The sequence below is a fragment of the Leptinotarsa decemlineata genome, unplaced genomic scaffold, assembly GCF_025532065.1.
Source record: "Leptinotarsa decemlineata unplaced genomic scaffold, Ldec_3_MD MMD2_tig00003557_RagTag_RagTag, whole genome shotgun sequence".
Taxonomy (NCBI): Eukaryota; Metazoa; Arthropoda; class Insecta; order Coleoptera; family Chrysomelidae; genus Leptinotarsa; species Leptinotarsa decemlineata.
In genome coordinates, this window is record NW_027412590.1 from 311,769 (window position 1) to 328,237 (window position 16,469).

At 35.7% G+C, this 16,469-nt stretch overlaps 1 protein-coding gene across 1 annotated transcript in view; it reads left to right on the forward strand.

Annotated features, from left to right (window-relative positions):
* The window catches only part of LOC111513625 (protein O-mannosyl-transferase TMTC1), a gene marked incomplete at its 5' end in the record, with an annotated part of 256,726 nt that overhangs the window by 170,016 nt on the left and 70,241 nt on the right, over positions 1–16,469 (forward strand). Inside the window, 4 exons of the mRNA XM_074178141.1 lie at positions 2,946–3,049; positions 3,969–4,158; positions 5,225–5,346; positions 14,397–14,561. Coding sequence (XP_074034242.1) covers positions 2,946–3,049; positions 3,969–4,158; positions 5,225–5,346; positions 14,397–14,561 — 581 coding nt within the window. The remainder of the gene's footprint in view (positions 1–2,945; positions 3,050–3,968; positions 4,159–5,224; positions 5,347–14,396; positions 14,562–16,469) is intronic.

Below are 16,469 nucleotides of genomic sequence, written 5' to 3' on the forward strand. Positions count from 1 at the left end.
CAGCAAAACTAGAAGGGGTCGATGAGAAGGGGCAATCGTCGGCCTGTACCCAGCAAGCCCCCGTAAGAAACGCATATGTTGCCATTCTCCAACGACAATACAAATATGTTTTCGTAGACGACCTCATCAACAACGAACCTTGCCAAAACGCCGGCAAGAATTGAATCGTCAACTTGGAAGCTACGCACCGAAACAGGGGAATCAGCCGCTGTACTTGGAGAACTACCAATTGAATTGATGTTGGGTAGCACTAAATTGAACCATCGAGCATTGGTGGCGGACATCGAGGATGATGTGTAATTGGAATGGACATAATGAATTCCAGAAAGTTCTAGCTGAATTTCAAAGACGGCATCCTACGTATTGGCGGAGAAGAACTGGTGCTTCATGGAAGAAGCGAAAAGATGATCATGGTCGATTACAAAATATTTCATTACTTTTTGAAGTTCTTTCATGTTTTGACTGAAGACGTGTAAGTACCTGAGAGGGCTGAAACTATCCTGGAGGCTCGCATGGATGGAAGTGTGAGCAGTGGAATGATGGTTATGTTCGAGCTCAAAATACACGATGAGGAAATTTGACAAGGAATCGCATTGGGGATGACCCTGTTGCGTGTTGATGAAATTGTGCCGGTCAGGACACACTAGCAGAGTGGATATTGGCAAGTTGAATTGGCCCCAGAAGATCGAGAAAAGACAGCTTCCACCATCGGCTCAGAATTGTGGCAGTTCGCGATTATGCATTCGGATTTGTAATGCTCCAGCAACCTTGGAGATATTGAAGGAGACGGAAATTTTTTCACGATCATTTGAGGAATCTAGAGGAGGTTTTCATGCGTCTGAGAAGTCCTGGATTGAAACACAGTCTCAAGAAATGACATCTGTTTCAGAAAGAAGTCAGCTACCTTTGGCCACGTTGTCTCTAGGGAAAGGAGATAAACAAAAGATCGAAGCAGTTGAGGATTGGCCCATTCCAAAATATATACATCAGCTTTGCAGCTTCTTTGATTTGTGAACCTACTTTCACAGATATGTGCAGTACGTGTATGGAAGAAGATTTCTGTTGAGAGCGGACCATGCAGCTCCAAAATGGCTTCTGCAGTTCAAAAGTCCCGAGGGCCAAGTAGCGCGCTGGATCGAGAGATTTCAAGAATTTCACTCCTAAATAGAACATCGAGCTGCGAGTATCCATATAAACGCAGATGCCCTGTCACGGAGACCATGCCCCGATGACTGCTCACTTTGCCGACGAGCAGAAGAGAAGGAAGCAGCTATTCGTAGAACTACAGCTATAGACGACAACTGGGAGGACAATAAGATCAAGGACGACCAGGAGAAATACCCATATTTTGGTTTAGTTATCGGATGAAAAAAAAATAATCAAAGACATTCTCGAGACAAACCGTCCTATGAAGATGTCTGGAGTAGTCTTATCAGACTGAGGGACACGATGCTCGACCAGAATCTTTTGGACTTGGTAATCCCGAAATTAGCCTCTGGGCTTACCAGGCTGGATTAGAGAATTGTGAGAAGCATTTTGGAAACAATGATCAGATCCAGCGGCATCAAGATTTTGGTGTGCGTTAACCATCTTTCACGACCGAGAATGAAGACTGTGGAGTGTTACTTCCATCGAACTTGACTGTCCAGATATGGGGAGTCCTGCAGGTATCGACACACCCCGTGGATGACATTTCAGGGCGGAACGTCTTTAAGAAGGGGGCAATGTAACGGTTCTAAAGACGCCCTAACCAGTACGCCGGCCGAATCATGTAAGAAACACATGACATAACCGCGAAAGAATGCAACCGCCGGTAAAACTCTAGTCGAGTATCGAACCGACTACAGAATACTAGAAAGGACCGTTACATTATATAAGCAGGGCTTCCCTACCCAACAGGGCAGTTTAGAAAGTGAATCGAGCGGCTAAACAAGAAATTTAAATAGTGGAAATAAATTAAGCGTCAGTTGTTAAGTATTGTAAATAAATTAGTTTGTGATTAGTGAAATATTGTTGGAAATACATTTGTTTAAGACATTTAATTCTTCAATTTGTTACAAGATATTGAAATTTCTAAAGATCATATATTGATTATCGGTATTCAAAGTAAAATTAGAATTGAGAGTTATAGTCATATTTTCGTATGGTTATGCGAATCAGTGAAGTGTGGCCATTATTTTTCATTTTGGTTTCTTGTATACAAGTATGTCCATTGTATTGTTAAGTTTTATTCGATAATTATATTTATTTGAGTTAACACCAAGATCTTAATTCCATAGCCGTTAGTAGTTTGAAGAAAATAATCACTGTAAAATTCTGTTTTGTTGGCCTAGCCCTTTTTTCATCATTTCATCAGTATGAACGATGAATAAATACTGTTTTATAGTGTATGCATTCAAAAATACTTTTGGTATTACTCATTCCGAAAACTGAAAAATAAATTATTTTACACTTTTCGAAGACCGATTTCCGTGAAGATATAACCCTCAAACATCTATGAATAATGCTCAATATATCCCTGAAAATGTTAATATTCCTATTCCAAAAATTCGTTGATTCCTACACTCGGTGATATAATTTTCATATGAACTATCCTTCTGGTCGAATATCAGGATCCTGACCTATTTCAGTTTCGAAAATGTGGAGTTTTGTAACTATTCGTTACAGATCAGACTCATTTTATAACTTTTTGAATACTCCATTTTCATCATTCTTAACAAATAATGATTAAAAATCTCGAAAGACCAAATTTTATATTGGATGTATGTTGAAACGAAGGTTTTATTGAAGTTAACCGAAGGCAAACTCATATTATCATTTCGTATTTCGTATATTCCACTTTGGATGATCTGAACTGAAAATCTTCTCATAGTTGTATGCCTAAAAATTTCAAAACATCATATTTTCCACTCACATTTACATTTAAATATATTTCACCATTACAGCTTGGAATATTATTAGCTCTGCGATTGGCTATTCTGCAAGGTTCACTTCCCAAATTCTCTCAGCAAGATAATCCTGCAGCATTCCATCCATCGGTTCTCGTGAGGTAATGCAGTTTCTTTCAAGATCATGTTTTCACATAATTCCGTTACATATTACTGTTTTCTTCGAATAGTTTCGCAAGAATTGAAAATTCAAACCAATGTTTCAAATTCAAATCATCGTAACCACTTTTGACCACCTCGATCAATTGATTTAGATAGTAAATGCTTATTTTCTCATTTGAAATAAAATCTTATTATGTAAACGCATTAAACCTACAATCTACAATTTCTAAGAGGTGGTTGGCATTTGGAGAATACTTTTTACAATTCTGGTCTGAAAGTATATCTTTTGACATAGATCTGAACGTGGCAATATGGTTCAGTATTAATTACAATATGTCTCAATTCAAGATTTTGAATAAATTGACTTATATTTTGATTCAACGGAAACACTGAGAAAAACATTTTTTGGAAACAGTTATTTTTGATGATTCAGAAATAGAACATCGTTTGTGTGGAAGGTACATGCCCCGTAAAGTTCTTGTCTTCAACGCAATTTTTTTTTGAAACTTTTAATAAATTACAATTTGAATATTCCTTCTTTATTCCACCTGAAAAGTTGATAATTTCTACCCCAGTCTCAGATAATAATACTCGTTCACCAAACATCACCAGTCATTTTATTATTTCATGAGAAAAAGAAAAATAATATTCCATTTCAATTTGATATTTCAATGAATCAGAAATTCACTACGAACTTTTGAAATGTTATGAGTCGAAATAAATAATTCTGAAAAATCAGTGAAAAAATTGAAAAAATAAAAAAGGGATTCCAAAATACCAAAATATTAATTGAACACTATTCTACGCGCAGAAAAATTCTGTAAATTTGAAGTGAAATCTAATTATTTTTTCCTGAATTCTTCACGTAAAATATTGAATGGGTATAGGATAAAATATCAATAACATTTCTTTTTTCAGATTTTTGACATTTTGTTATTTGAGTGCTTTCAATTGGTGGCTCATTCTTTGTCCATCGACGTTATCCCATGATTGGCAAATGGGATCAATACCTTTGGTCTATTCAGCACATGATTCAAGAAATTTCCTCACAATTTCATTTTTTGCAATGATTTGTTCACTGGCTATTAGAGGTTTACTCGATTTTCTGGTGAGTATTTTTAATTTTTTTATATTCGGTTGATTCAATATGATTCATCAACTACGATTTTATTCTTCAGTGACAATAATTGCGTGGTTTAATTCATGTTCATATTGCAAATCCGCAATATCGTGTTATACGTTCGTTATGGTCACTGTTTGGTTTGGTACGATTACTGACTTCTACTCGTTTTGAGAAAGATCTGAACAAGGATTCATTTTCGAAAGCTTTGATATGCATGAAGATCATGCTGATGCTATTATATCGAGGAACTCTTCCGAGTCAGTAGTGAAAATATCTGAATTTGTAATATATAAAACACTTATCAACTATCAACAAGATTTCAAGACCTATGAATTTGTTTGATTGATTTCAGGAGTACTGAAATGATTTGAGGAAAAGAAGATGTTAATGCATGCGTCAAGTTTACTTTCATCTCCTAAATCATCAAAATGTCAAAAACCCACAGAATATCAATATCATTCTCCTTTGTCAGTTTCACGAAAATCACTCTCTCACTTTCAGCTGATGTAAATTTGAATTGAATACCTCTATGTGAAACCGAAGCTAGTGACACAAAAGTTACTCCTATAATATAGGAGTCCTGTCCTGAACATGAGTTCAGTGCATACACGATATGTCGATTTTCACACATCCACAATAATAGGAGCTCCGGTTGAAACTATTTCCATGTAGTTCAACAAACCATCAAAACTATTAAATTTAATCTTTGACAAAATGATAGTAATCTGAAATTCAGTTGATCATTAGAAATTGAAGATGGAATCAAAGAAAACATTTTTCACAACAATGACCCTTGGTCGAACTTGAATATTATTATTATTTTTCAAAAATGTCATTTCTCCAAGAAACGCCCATATAAATCACTCTTGAGTTTTGCTCATATTGGAGTCTACCGACTGGACTGTGAAATTTGATTATGGACAGTCATTTTCTAAATGTGACAAATAATAATTTCAAAAAAACAACATAAAACTAGCATTTGACAGTTTTTCCATATCAAGGACAGTCCCTCAGGATAAAGCTCTCATTTATTATAGATATTTTTTTTCAGTACCAGAAACACCCTCCCATTGTGCTTGGCCTCTTGATTTTGATTTTACCATTTTTACCAGCTACAAATCTTCTTGTCACCGTTGGATTCGTAGTAGCTGAAAGAGTTCTTTATATTCCTAGGTGAGTTAAAATATATGTTTCGACTGCCATACGGATAATTTTTGAGGCTGTACAAGACGACGAAAATCTTTCTTTGAATTTCGTATAGTATCAATCATCGCTAATAACTTTCTCATGATATAGGAGTATTACTCGATATATCATGAGGTCTGTGAAAATTTAGGCAGTTGATAAAAGTTGATGGATTCCTTCGAATAACATATTTTTCTTTCAGTCGAAATGATTACTGATATTATAATTATTGAATTGAAATTTTCTTCAGATTTCTGCATATTTTAGACTCTATAGCTTTGATTTCTGCACACCAATTTGATGCATGCAATCCAATCCACACTTGAAAAGTCGCTTATATTCTGAAACAATTTTTTCAATCTCTTTCAATAACGCATAATCAACTATTATCAGTACTACAAGAAATTCTTGTCATTTTGAGGATACGAAAACTATTAAACTTTTATATTTTCGATTTTTGCACTCGAATGTGAAACGTGGATTACTCATACGAAATCGTCTTTATCAATGTCACACATAGAGTGTGTCCGAACAAGCTTTCTGAAATAATCGATATTCCTTAAACGAAAATATATGTGTTATATTGATTTGTTCATCCTTTTATTAGTTTGCTTTCATTTATTGAAAATACGACCCTGTAGATAAAAAAACAAAATGTTTCAGATAGGTACTGATAATTTGTCAAAAGAAAAGTCATTAAAAGTTCATCCCGACTAAAAGTAGGATTTATTGGGCATTTCCGAGTTTGATAGTTATCAAGAAAACAACATTTGGTAACCCCGACGTGATCACGATATGGAGAAACGTACGTCCAAGCGAGAAGGTGCAGGTCTGCATCAAAGTCTGTCATCGGACTACGTATGGCCAAACGGATTTGGAAGTCGTGAGAAACCAGAATCCAGTCTAGACAAACTACCTGAAAAAGTCGTCGAAGATAAATCCGGCGAGTCAACTTCCTTGATACTCGAGGTTCACTCAAAGCAGTCTATTCATTCGAGAGCCTCAAGGGATACCGGATTATCTCGACGAAGTAGTTTGGATTTGAAAAAGAAAAGAATAGCTCTAAAAATAGCTCCAGAGAGCTAGAACTGGAAGAACAACAACTAGAAGAAAAGAACCGTAGAGAGTTGAAGAAGAAGGAAATAGCTGATAGTTTACACCTTCTTCAACTCGAAGAAGAATTGCATGAAGCCTAGATAGATGCCCAAAAAGAAGGCAGCAGTTACGTTCAATCAGAAGCAAGAAGCGAAAATATCAGGAGAGAATTAGTTGAAGAACAAGAACAAAGAAACAGAGTGTCTCAATGGGTAGAAACAATTTCATTATGATAGACAAGAAAATCTGTCACGTATTCCTGTATTAACTGAGAAACCCAATGATGACATACCCAAGGTCGAAGGGCAATTTCCCGAAGAGAAACCGAGAAATATCACATCACAAGAAAATGTAAGAGAAGGATTTTCCACAGTTTGATGGCAGTCCCCAAGATTGGCCCCTTTTTCATAAGTCTTTCAAGAATCTTCGCAAGTTTTGTGACTACAGCAATGAAGAGATAATGCTGAAGCTGCAGAGATTTCTAAAAGGGGAAGCAAAGACAACAGTTGCAGGAATGATGTTAATTGCCGATAACGTAGATCTTGTGATTGAAACTTTAGAGAAACGATTCGGAAGACCTGAATACATCATAGATATTTTGATGAACAGAATCAGCATTCTTCCTTCCATAATAGAAAATAATTTTGAAAAGCTGATTCATTATTCTGCAGAGGTGAGCAACATGGTTTCGATCATGAAGAGTCTAGGAAGTAAACTTTATCTCGAAAATCCTCAATTTATTCGTGAATTACTGACGAAAATTCCGGATTCAATGAAATTATCCTGGGGTGAAAAGTTGGAAATGAAAAAGGGTGATATCAATTTGGAAGATTTTTCTTTGTGGTTGAACGAGAAAGCAAGCTTTGCGTGTAATGTTAGTACTCCATGCAATGAATCATTCTCACAGAAATTCGCAAATCAAATGAAGAGAAATGAAAGAGTATGCAATATTCACACCCAAAACACTCACAAGACATGTAGTTACTGTGACAAAATACATCAAGAAAGCATTTGTCCGCAGATGAATCATGAAGACCTGAATAAGAGATGGGAAACGGTAACCGGAAAAAAAAACTATGTTTCAGTTGCCTTCAAAAGAATCATCAAAAATTCAAATGTAAAAAGAGGAAGATTTGTGAAACAAACGGCTGTAAACTTCATCATCATCCTCTATTACACAAAGAATTAGAAGTCAATAGCAATCAGGCAGCGATAGGAAGAGATACTAATGATGATAATCGAGAAAGAGTATGCTCTGTCAATAAACCTTTCACTACGATTCTTCTGAGAGTGATTCGTATAAAATTATATGGTCCACGAGGTGTTGTCCCTATTCTTGCTCTTTGTGATGAAGCGTCTACGGTGACATTATTAGATGCAGAAGTAGCAGAGACACTTGGGCTAACTGGAACGAAGGAATCACTTTGTCTACAATGGACAAACGAAAATGTCATGGTTGAAGAAAATTCCGTTCGTTTAGATGTGACTGTTTCCAAAATTGATGACGACAGCAGAATGTTTACTATGAAAAGAATCCGAACTGTCGTTACCAGAACAACACATCAACATATCCGATTGGAAATAGTTTTCACATCTAAAAGGTGTTCCAATAAAAGATATCGATCACGAAAAACCTTCACTGCTCATTGGATAAGATAACATACATCTGATACTTGCGAGACAGATAAGAACCGGCCCAGAAAATCTTCCTGTAGCCAGTAAATGTAAGTTAGGTTGGGCTGTACACGGACCAAGTCCAAATAGCGGGGAAAACTCTTTCAACGCCCATACTTTACACATTTGTGAAAAAGAGACGACTGATGAAGAACTGCAGAAGATAGTAGAGAAATCTTATCTGGCCGAAACATTTGGTTCTTTGATCGCAGCCGACCAACCATCTTGTGAAAGTTCACGAGCATTATAGCTGATGAGAAACACCTTAAAGTATACCGGAGAAAACTACGAAATCGGTTTATTGTGGAAAACCGATAACATATAGCTACCTGAAAGTAAATTCATGGCACTTCAAAGACTAAAATGTGTCGAAAGAAAATGTCGTCTGAACGAAAAATTTGGAAAGGAATATTGCAAGAAAATTATGGAATATGAAGAGAAAGGATATATAAAGAAGTCGACCTTAGAGGAAGAGAAAATTGACAATCCTCATCTTTGGTATCTCCCTCATTTCGCTGTAGAAAATCCCAACAAACCGAATAAAATCGGGCTAGTCTTTGATGCCGCAGCTAAATCAAGAGGTATGAGCTTGAATGATGCTCTACTCTCTGGTCCAGATTTGTTGCAGTTATTGGTTGCAATTTTATGGAAATTTCGACAAAGGCGATTCGGTTTTTGTGGAGATATTCGAGAGATGTTCCATAGAGTAGGAATACAAAAACGAGATAGATGTGCTCAACGATTCCTTTGGCGAAAATAGGAAAGCGACAGACCTCCTGATATTTATGAAATGTTGGTCATGACTTTTGGAGCAACTTGTTCGCCCGTATGTGCTCAATTCGTAAAAAAACTCGAATGCTGAAGAATTTTCTACGAATCCAGACATCCGAACAGCTATTATCAAAAAATTCTATGTAGATGACTATTTGGATTCAAAGTCACTGAAGAAGAAGCGCTAGAAACGATAATAGAAGTATACAAAGTCCAGAAAGTTGCGGGATTTGAAGTAGTCAACTGGATGACAAACTCCCAACTGATTCGAGATAAGCTACCTGATGATATGTTACTGGCGGCTACAAAAAATATCGATGACACTTCCTTACATCGAATATTAGGCTTATGGAGGGATCCCAGAAACGACGAGTTTTCCTTCAGACTGACTTCAGAAAACTTACTGGCGGAACAACCTACAAAGAGGAAGGTTTTGCAAGCTTTGATGTCGGTATACGACCCGCTAGGTTTGATCTCTACTCTCACGGTGAGAGGTAAAATACTTATGCAAGATATTTGGCGAGTAGGAATCGATTGGGATGATTTGTTACCTGAAGAACTTCTCATTGCTTGGAAAGATTGGTTGAGTGACATGGAGAAAATTGTACTGATCAAAATTCCAAGATGCTATAGTCTATTGATTCCATCAGCATTACGAATCGAAATTCACACATTTTGTGATAGTAGTGAGAAAGCATTCTCATCAGTTAGCTTTCTTCGCGTCATTGGAGAAAACAGAACTGATGTTTGTCTTATCTCAGCGAAAACGAGAGTTTCTCCTCTGAAACCTCTTTCCATCCCTAGGCTTGAACTCCAGGCGGCAGTAATGGCCAGTCGGCTGGCTCAAGTGATAAGGAATGAACTCGAGTTCCCCATAGATGAAATGTTTTATTGCTCCGACTCATCATGTGTCTTGAATTGGATACGAGGAGACAGAAGAAACTACAAACCGTTTGTATCACATCGAATCGGTGTGATAATATCGCGGATGAAGCTACATGCAGGAAAAAAATCAACGGAGTAATTTCAAATGAATGGTTTTCTGGTCCTTATTTTCTCAAAAATTCAGAAGAATCATGGCCAATCGAAAATGACGTAGAGCTGAGAAATCAGAAAATTAAAACATGTTTTGTCATTTTCCAAAATTATGAAGAATGCCTCACAGACATACGACGATTTTCGAAGTGGAATAGACTGATCAGGACTACCGGATGGTGTTTGAGATTTTTTGAAATTTTAAGGAACAAAGACAAATTTCCTCCAAACCTAACAGTAGAGGAAATACTGAAAGCTGAGAAGATATGGCTGAAACATGTTCAACAGGAGTGTTTTCCAGAAGAAATACAAAAACTCAAAACTGGGAAATCTCTGTGTGGTCAAAACAAACTAGCCTGTTCATTCCCAGAAATGAAAGATGGAATTGTGGTACTGAGTGGACGAACGAATTTTACAGAATTTATGGCGGAGAGCACACGACAACCCATCATTCTGAGTCCAAAACATGAATTCACCAAATTGTTGATACAAAATTATCACGAAAAATTTCATCATAGAGGAGTAGAATTAGTCATAAATGAAATCAGACAGAAATACTGGGTGATAAACTGTCGAGCTGCAGTGAAATCAGCATTCTCAAGCTGTTTTAAATGTAGGATTGAGAAAAGCAAACCTTCACCACCTCTAATGGGTCAACTACCTGAAGCACGATAAAAGAGAGGTGTTAGAGCTTTTATTAACACTGGAATGGACTATTTTGGCCCAATTATGGTAAAGATTGGTAGGAGATGCGAAAAAAGATGGGGTGTGCTATTCACATGCTTGGCAGTTAGAGCTATCCATCTAGAAATTGCACATAATCTGAGTAGCCATTCCACGATTCAAGCCATACTAAAAATGTCAGCTAGAAGAGGATAACCTCAGGTCATATTTTGCGACAATGGAACAAATCTGAGAGGTGCTGCACACGAAATTCGCCATGCCATGGAAGAAATAGATCGAACAGCGATTATTGATTCTTTGTCGTCAAGAGGTATTAGCTTCCAATTCATTCCACCGTCTGCTCCTCACATGGGAGGAATATGGGAGAGGTTAATAGGTTCAGTGAAAAGTGTCATCGGCAAAGTACTCTCTACGACTCATCCCTGAAAGAAGAAACTTTACAAACCTCTTTTTGTGGAAGCGGAAAAAATAGTTAATTCCCGACCATTGACAAAAGTTTCGATGGAATCAGCTGACGCAGAAGCACTCACTCCGAATCATTTTTTGATTGGCTCTTCCAACGGAGAAGGTGATTTGGTACCAATCAATCCAGATGCGAATACTCTGAGAAGAGAATGGAAAATTTCTCGAATGCTTATTAATTCGTTTTGGACTCGCTGGACAAGAGAATATCTGCCAACCTTGTCGAAGCGAAGTAAATAGACTAATGACTGCAAACCCATAGCACTCAATGACATGGACATCCTGGTCGACGATCAAGCACCACGCTATAAGTGGAAATTAGGTAAAATAACGGCTGTTCATCCAGGAGTTGATGGCAGAATTCGAGTCGTCGACGTAAAAACCTCAACTTCGGAATGTAGGCGCCCAGTCACGAAAATTTGCAGATTGGAGCTAGAGGAAAAGTAATTCCTCCAGCGGGGGGAGAATGTGATATTGATTTGTTCATCCTTTTATTAGTTTCCTTTTATTTATCGAAAATATGACCCTGTAGATAAAAAAATAAAATGTTTTAGATAGTTACTGATAATTTGTCAAAGGAAAAGTCATTAAAAGTTCATCCCGACTAAAAGTAGGATTTATTGGGCATTTCCGAGTTTGATAGTTATCAAGGAAACAACAATATGCGTGTATTTTCTTTGTTTGTTACGATGGTACTCACCCTTATTTCGTTTTTCCACAAACTATTCCATAGTGATATCGTTTGTCCGTATGTTGTGAATGAAATAAACCAGTAAGTGCCAAGAATTAGCATTCATAGACGGCCTAATTCACTTCACATGCACTATACTATTTCGTCGTGAAGGATAAACATAAATATTCGTCTATATCTTGAATATGTTAACCATTTTTTCCATACTGTCAAAGACTGACTCAACTTTTTATATTCTTCTTCACTATATCCAAAAATGTACATGAGATTCGAGTAGAATGTTCGAAAATCCATGAAATGTCCGTCGAAAATATCTTCACGTAACGATATCATCAATATAGTCGTTTATGCCAAATCTTGATCAGTTGATACGTATCTTATAGTTAACTGATTTTTTGAAACAAAGTCTTTCAAGTGAAGGTGACAAGTCTAAGGGTTAGAATTTTTTGAAATTTGATTACTTTTCGAGAAAAAAAGTTTAGGTTTCATTATCATTATTAGAACTGTATCATGACAAATATTGATATCTGACGATATTTTTTCGGGATTCGTTGAGCCTCGTACTTGAAGATGCCTCGTCCTTATATTCTGCTTCTGATAAAGATGTTTATCTTTATATGACTAATAACCAGTCTGTGAAAAGATTATTGTTAAATCATTTGAAAATGAAATTTTCAACAGGTGATGATCGACTGTATTGCCAAAAATGCGCCAAATTAACTGACTGTTATGAGGAAAAAAGTATAGCTGAGGCACCAGTCAATCTAATTATAACACTGATGAATTTCAAACAAGACCCAACCTCTGACGGAAGCAAGAAACTCTTTCGAAGGTTCGAAATAGATGAACATTTCAATCTAGCTGACCACTGATATAATATGCATGCAGTCATTGTTCACTGTGGTTCTGGCGTTGAATTTGGTCATCATCACGTCTTGGTCAAAGACGAAACGGACTGGTTTAAGTTTGACGATAGTCATGTCACGAAGTGTTCTGACGATGTATCGAATCTATTGGAGCCTCTGGAGACACCCTACATTTTATTTCATGGGAAAGGGAACATTGGCAGATTAAAATCTCCAAACGATGTGGTGCTGCAGATTTCTCCGGGTTTTCCTGCAGCTGAAAAAGCAAATGCGCCACTGGTATCAATGAAGTCGCCCCGGAGCGCCAATTAATTTTTATTGTTGTTTTTATTTCTATATAAAATTATGTTCAATATACAGATGCCTCATAGCTTCGTCTCGTTTCCTTGGAAACCAAAATACTCGATTCTTTTCATGAAGAATCATACATCCACTGTCATGTCAATATGTTTTCCAATGTGTCTGAGACTTGAAATGTATCAATATCATCATTTGAATTTTCATTTCATTTCAAGTTCCTTCTCTCCAGTTTCTTGCAAATACCTCAATATTTTCTTGCCTGATTGAATATAAACACATATTCCATGTCTGTGTATTGAAGACGTCCAATGAGTTGTGAATAATACACATTTTTTTAAATATTGTTTTCTTCATTATGTTGAAATTCTCTTTTCAAATGTAGGTTTTTTTTATTACACTCTTATATTCTGAATTTACTGGGCAACTCTTTTATGCAATAATTTTGATCGAGGTCAATACTTATATATTGTCCATGCTCAAAAACATTAAATTTTTCCGTGTACTCGATTACAGAATATTTTTTCAAGAGTGCAGTTGTAACTTCTGCATCAGTTTTTTTAACCAAATATTGACTTATCATCAACGTAGATTATAATTCAAACTTCACTATTGTAATATAAATATTAGTCGTGTTGTGAGCTCTGAAAAATATTTTTCTCTGCAAAATTATTGATAGCTTTCCAGGTTTTCATTCTAGCTTTCGAGTTCCGTTTTTTTTTTTAATTTTCAGAGTGCATTCAGTCTCAACAATTATTTTTCTTGCTGGTGATATTGTTTTCACTATACATGATTATGAAATAATTTCCACACTTATTACTTTACTGAAGAGACGTTTGCTAGACAGTTGCTTCTTCAATCGAACTGGTACATTGAACTAATCTAAAATGCATTTTTTCAACAGTAGTTACAAGACTGAATTAATCAATAATGTTACATGAATAATCTGTTTTTTCTGGGGCTCCTAGAATTTGTTTTGCCTGCAGTGGGATATCTACCATGAATTTTAAATTATTGACATTTGTTGAACTGGTGTTAATATTCCAAGTTATAGTCAGAAATATTTTTTCGAAACTTACGTACCCAATAAAATTCCTTGTATTCTGTACTCACGATGACTAACATGTATGAAAATATATTTATATATTTTTTATTTCATCAGTAATGATTTCCGAAGAATAATACGATATTTGAACAGCTGCATGCCCATCTTCAACTAAAATCAATAAAATCGATAGATCTTCTTAGACTGAAAATTGAAAAATGGCTACCATTGAAAAAATGTGTTCACAATTCATACGCAAATCATGTCCTAGAAAATTTCTGGTAAATTCAAATCAAAAAATGCATAAGTAGGTACCTATCGATGGAAGGAAGCATGAACGTGATTTTTCGTGGAAAGTTCTTCATGTGATTTCCAAATTTCATTATCCTATTTCAACCATGTTATTATTTCGTTTTAGCATCGGATCTGTACTTTTGGTTGTTTATGGAATCCAAATGATATGGGAGAACAATGTCATACATCGTCAATCGCTGATTTGTTTTCTTGTCTTGCTTTTAACAACGGGATGTCTACGAACTCTTACAAGAAATCGTGACTGGAGGTCCAGGGAAGCACTCCTGAGGTTCGTATCAATCATTAATTGAACTTGTATCAATCCTTATTTGGAATAATATTTTTTCAAAACAGAATAAATGTATCATTTTGAAAATTAGTGAGGTGAAACACTTTTTAAAAACATAATGAATATAATAGTCTTGAATGAATCGAAGAGGTTTTTGTATGAAATTGTTTAACTATAAAATTTTTGCAAGGCGCCTTCGACTTTCGTCATCATCAGTTCTCACTTGTCAGGCAACAGGAAGTATCAAAACGAGTACATGGCACATTTGTAATATTTGACTTATATAAAAAAAATAGGCTGATAGCCAAGAAATAAATTTTTGGATTGAGGCCATGTGGTTCAGTCAAAGTATTATATCAGTTCCGGCTTTGATCAACACTTGGTCATCATTAAAATTATGAGCATATACTTCTTGGTGTGAAAGAAACATTTAGTATAAATTCAAATCTTTTCATCAGTTAGGACTTCCATTGTCTGATATAAACTGATTTAAAATTCCTGAAAGAATCTGTAAAAAATGAAAAAGATAAGCTGAAAAATAACAATTATATTAAGCAAAAAACTGAAATTACAATGAAATGAAATACAAGCAACAACCAAAAAATTAAAAAAAATTAACTATTAACACGAGATGAAAATTAAAAAATCATTACCAAAAAATGAAAATGAAAGATTCCGAACCAAGTTACTTCACGACGTTTTGATTGTTAGTATCCACAATCGTCTTCGGGTGATAACTGGACTTAATTTTCCGAGATCTGACTATTTATAGGTCACGAGTGCTCTCACCAGCAAATCCGGAATAGTAGAGTATGTTTGGACTCATCAACATAACATAAAATGGGCTCAAGCTGAAATCATTCACAAGGAGAAACACTGGTTTAGGAGAAAATTCAAAGGAGCCGCATATATGTTGTCCAACAATGCATTTAGCCAAGCTAGCGTAGAGATACGTAACATATGGAAACCTAATCAAGCAGAACACGACCAACTCCCACCAAACGGTCAGCACCCGCTAAAACCGATGAAGCGGAGAGAGGGAACAGGGGATAGGTGAAAGCACTCGTGACTTATAACTAGTCAGATCTTGGAGAAATGAGTCCAGTTATCACCCGAAGACAACTGTGGATACTAAGTAACTTGGTTTGAAATCTTTTTATTTTTAATTTTCATTTCTTGTTGACAATTTTTTTTAATTCTCATCTCGTGTTATTAGTTTAGTTTTTTTTTATTTCTTGGTTGTTGCTTGTAATTCATTTCATTGTAATTTCAGTTTTTTGCTCAACATAACTGTTATTTTTCAGCTGATCTTTTTCATTTTTCACAGATTCTTTCAGGAATTTCAAATCAGTTAGACAATTGAAGTCCGAACTAATGAAATGCACCACGAAACATTGTCAACCACCTTCAAACAAACGTCAAGATTCAAATCTGTGAATCTAATAACGAATAATATCATTCAACAGAGCTGACACCAAATTTCCGAAGGAATACATAAGTTGATATCAGCACGTTGAATATCAACAATTTCCATTTTACCATAATCACAACCACTTTGCTCAATTCCTATCCTCCTAGCTTAAAAAGACCATTCAATTATACAAAAGTGATCAAATAGCAGGTGACTCCATCTCAGAATTACCATGATCGCGTTGGTAAGTATGTATTTCAATGTGTTCTGATCCTTTTAAATGTCGTTATCACCAAGTATATGTTTTATGAGAAAATAAATCAAAAGGTTTTTGTTTCAACAAATTCTTGAGTGAAATATTTTTTCAATCTCAAAGGTCTAAGGCGACATCAGTGTTTTATTATCTTCAACTTCACAAAATTTCACTATCCATAGTGGAAGAATTCTAATTATGTCAATATATTACACTATTATTTCATTTCGGTCGGTCGGTAGCA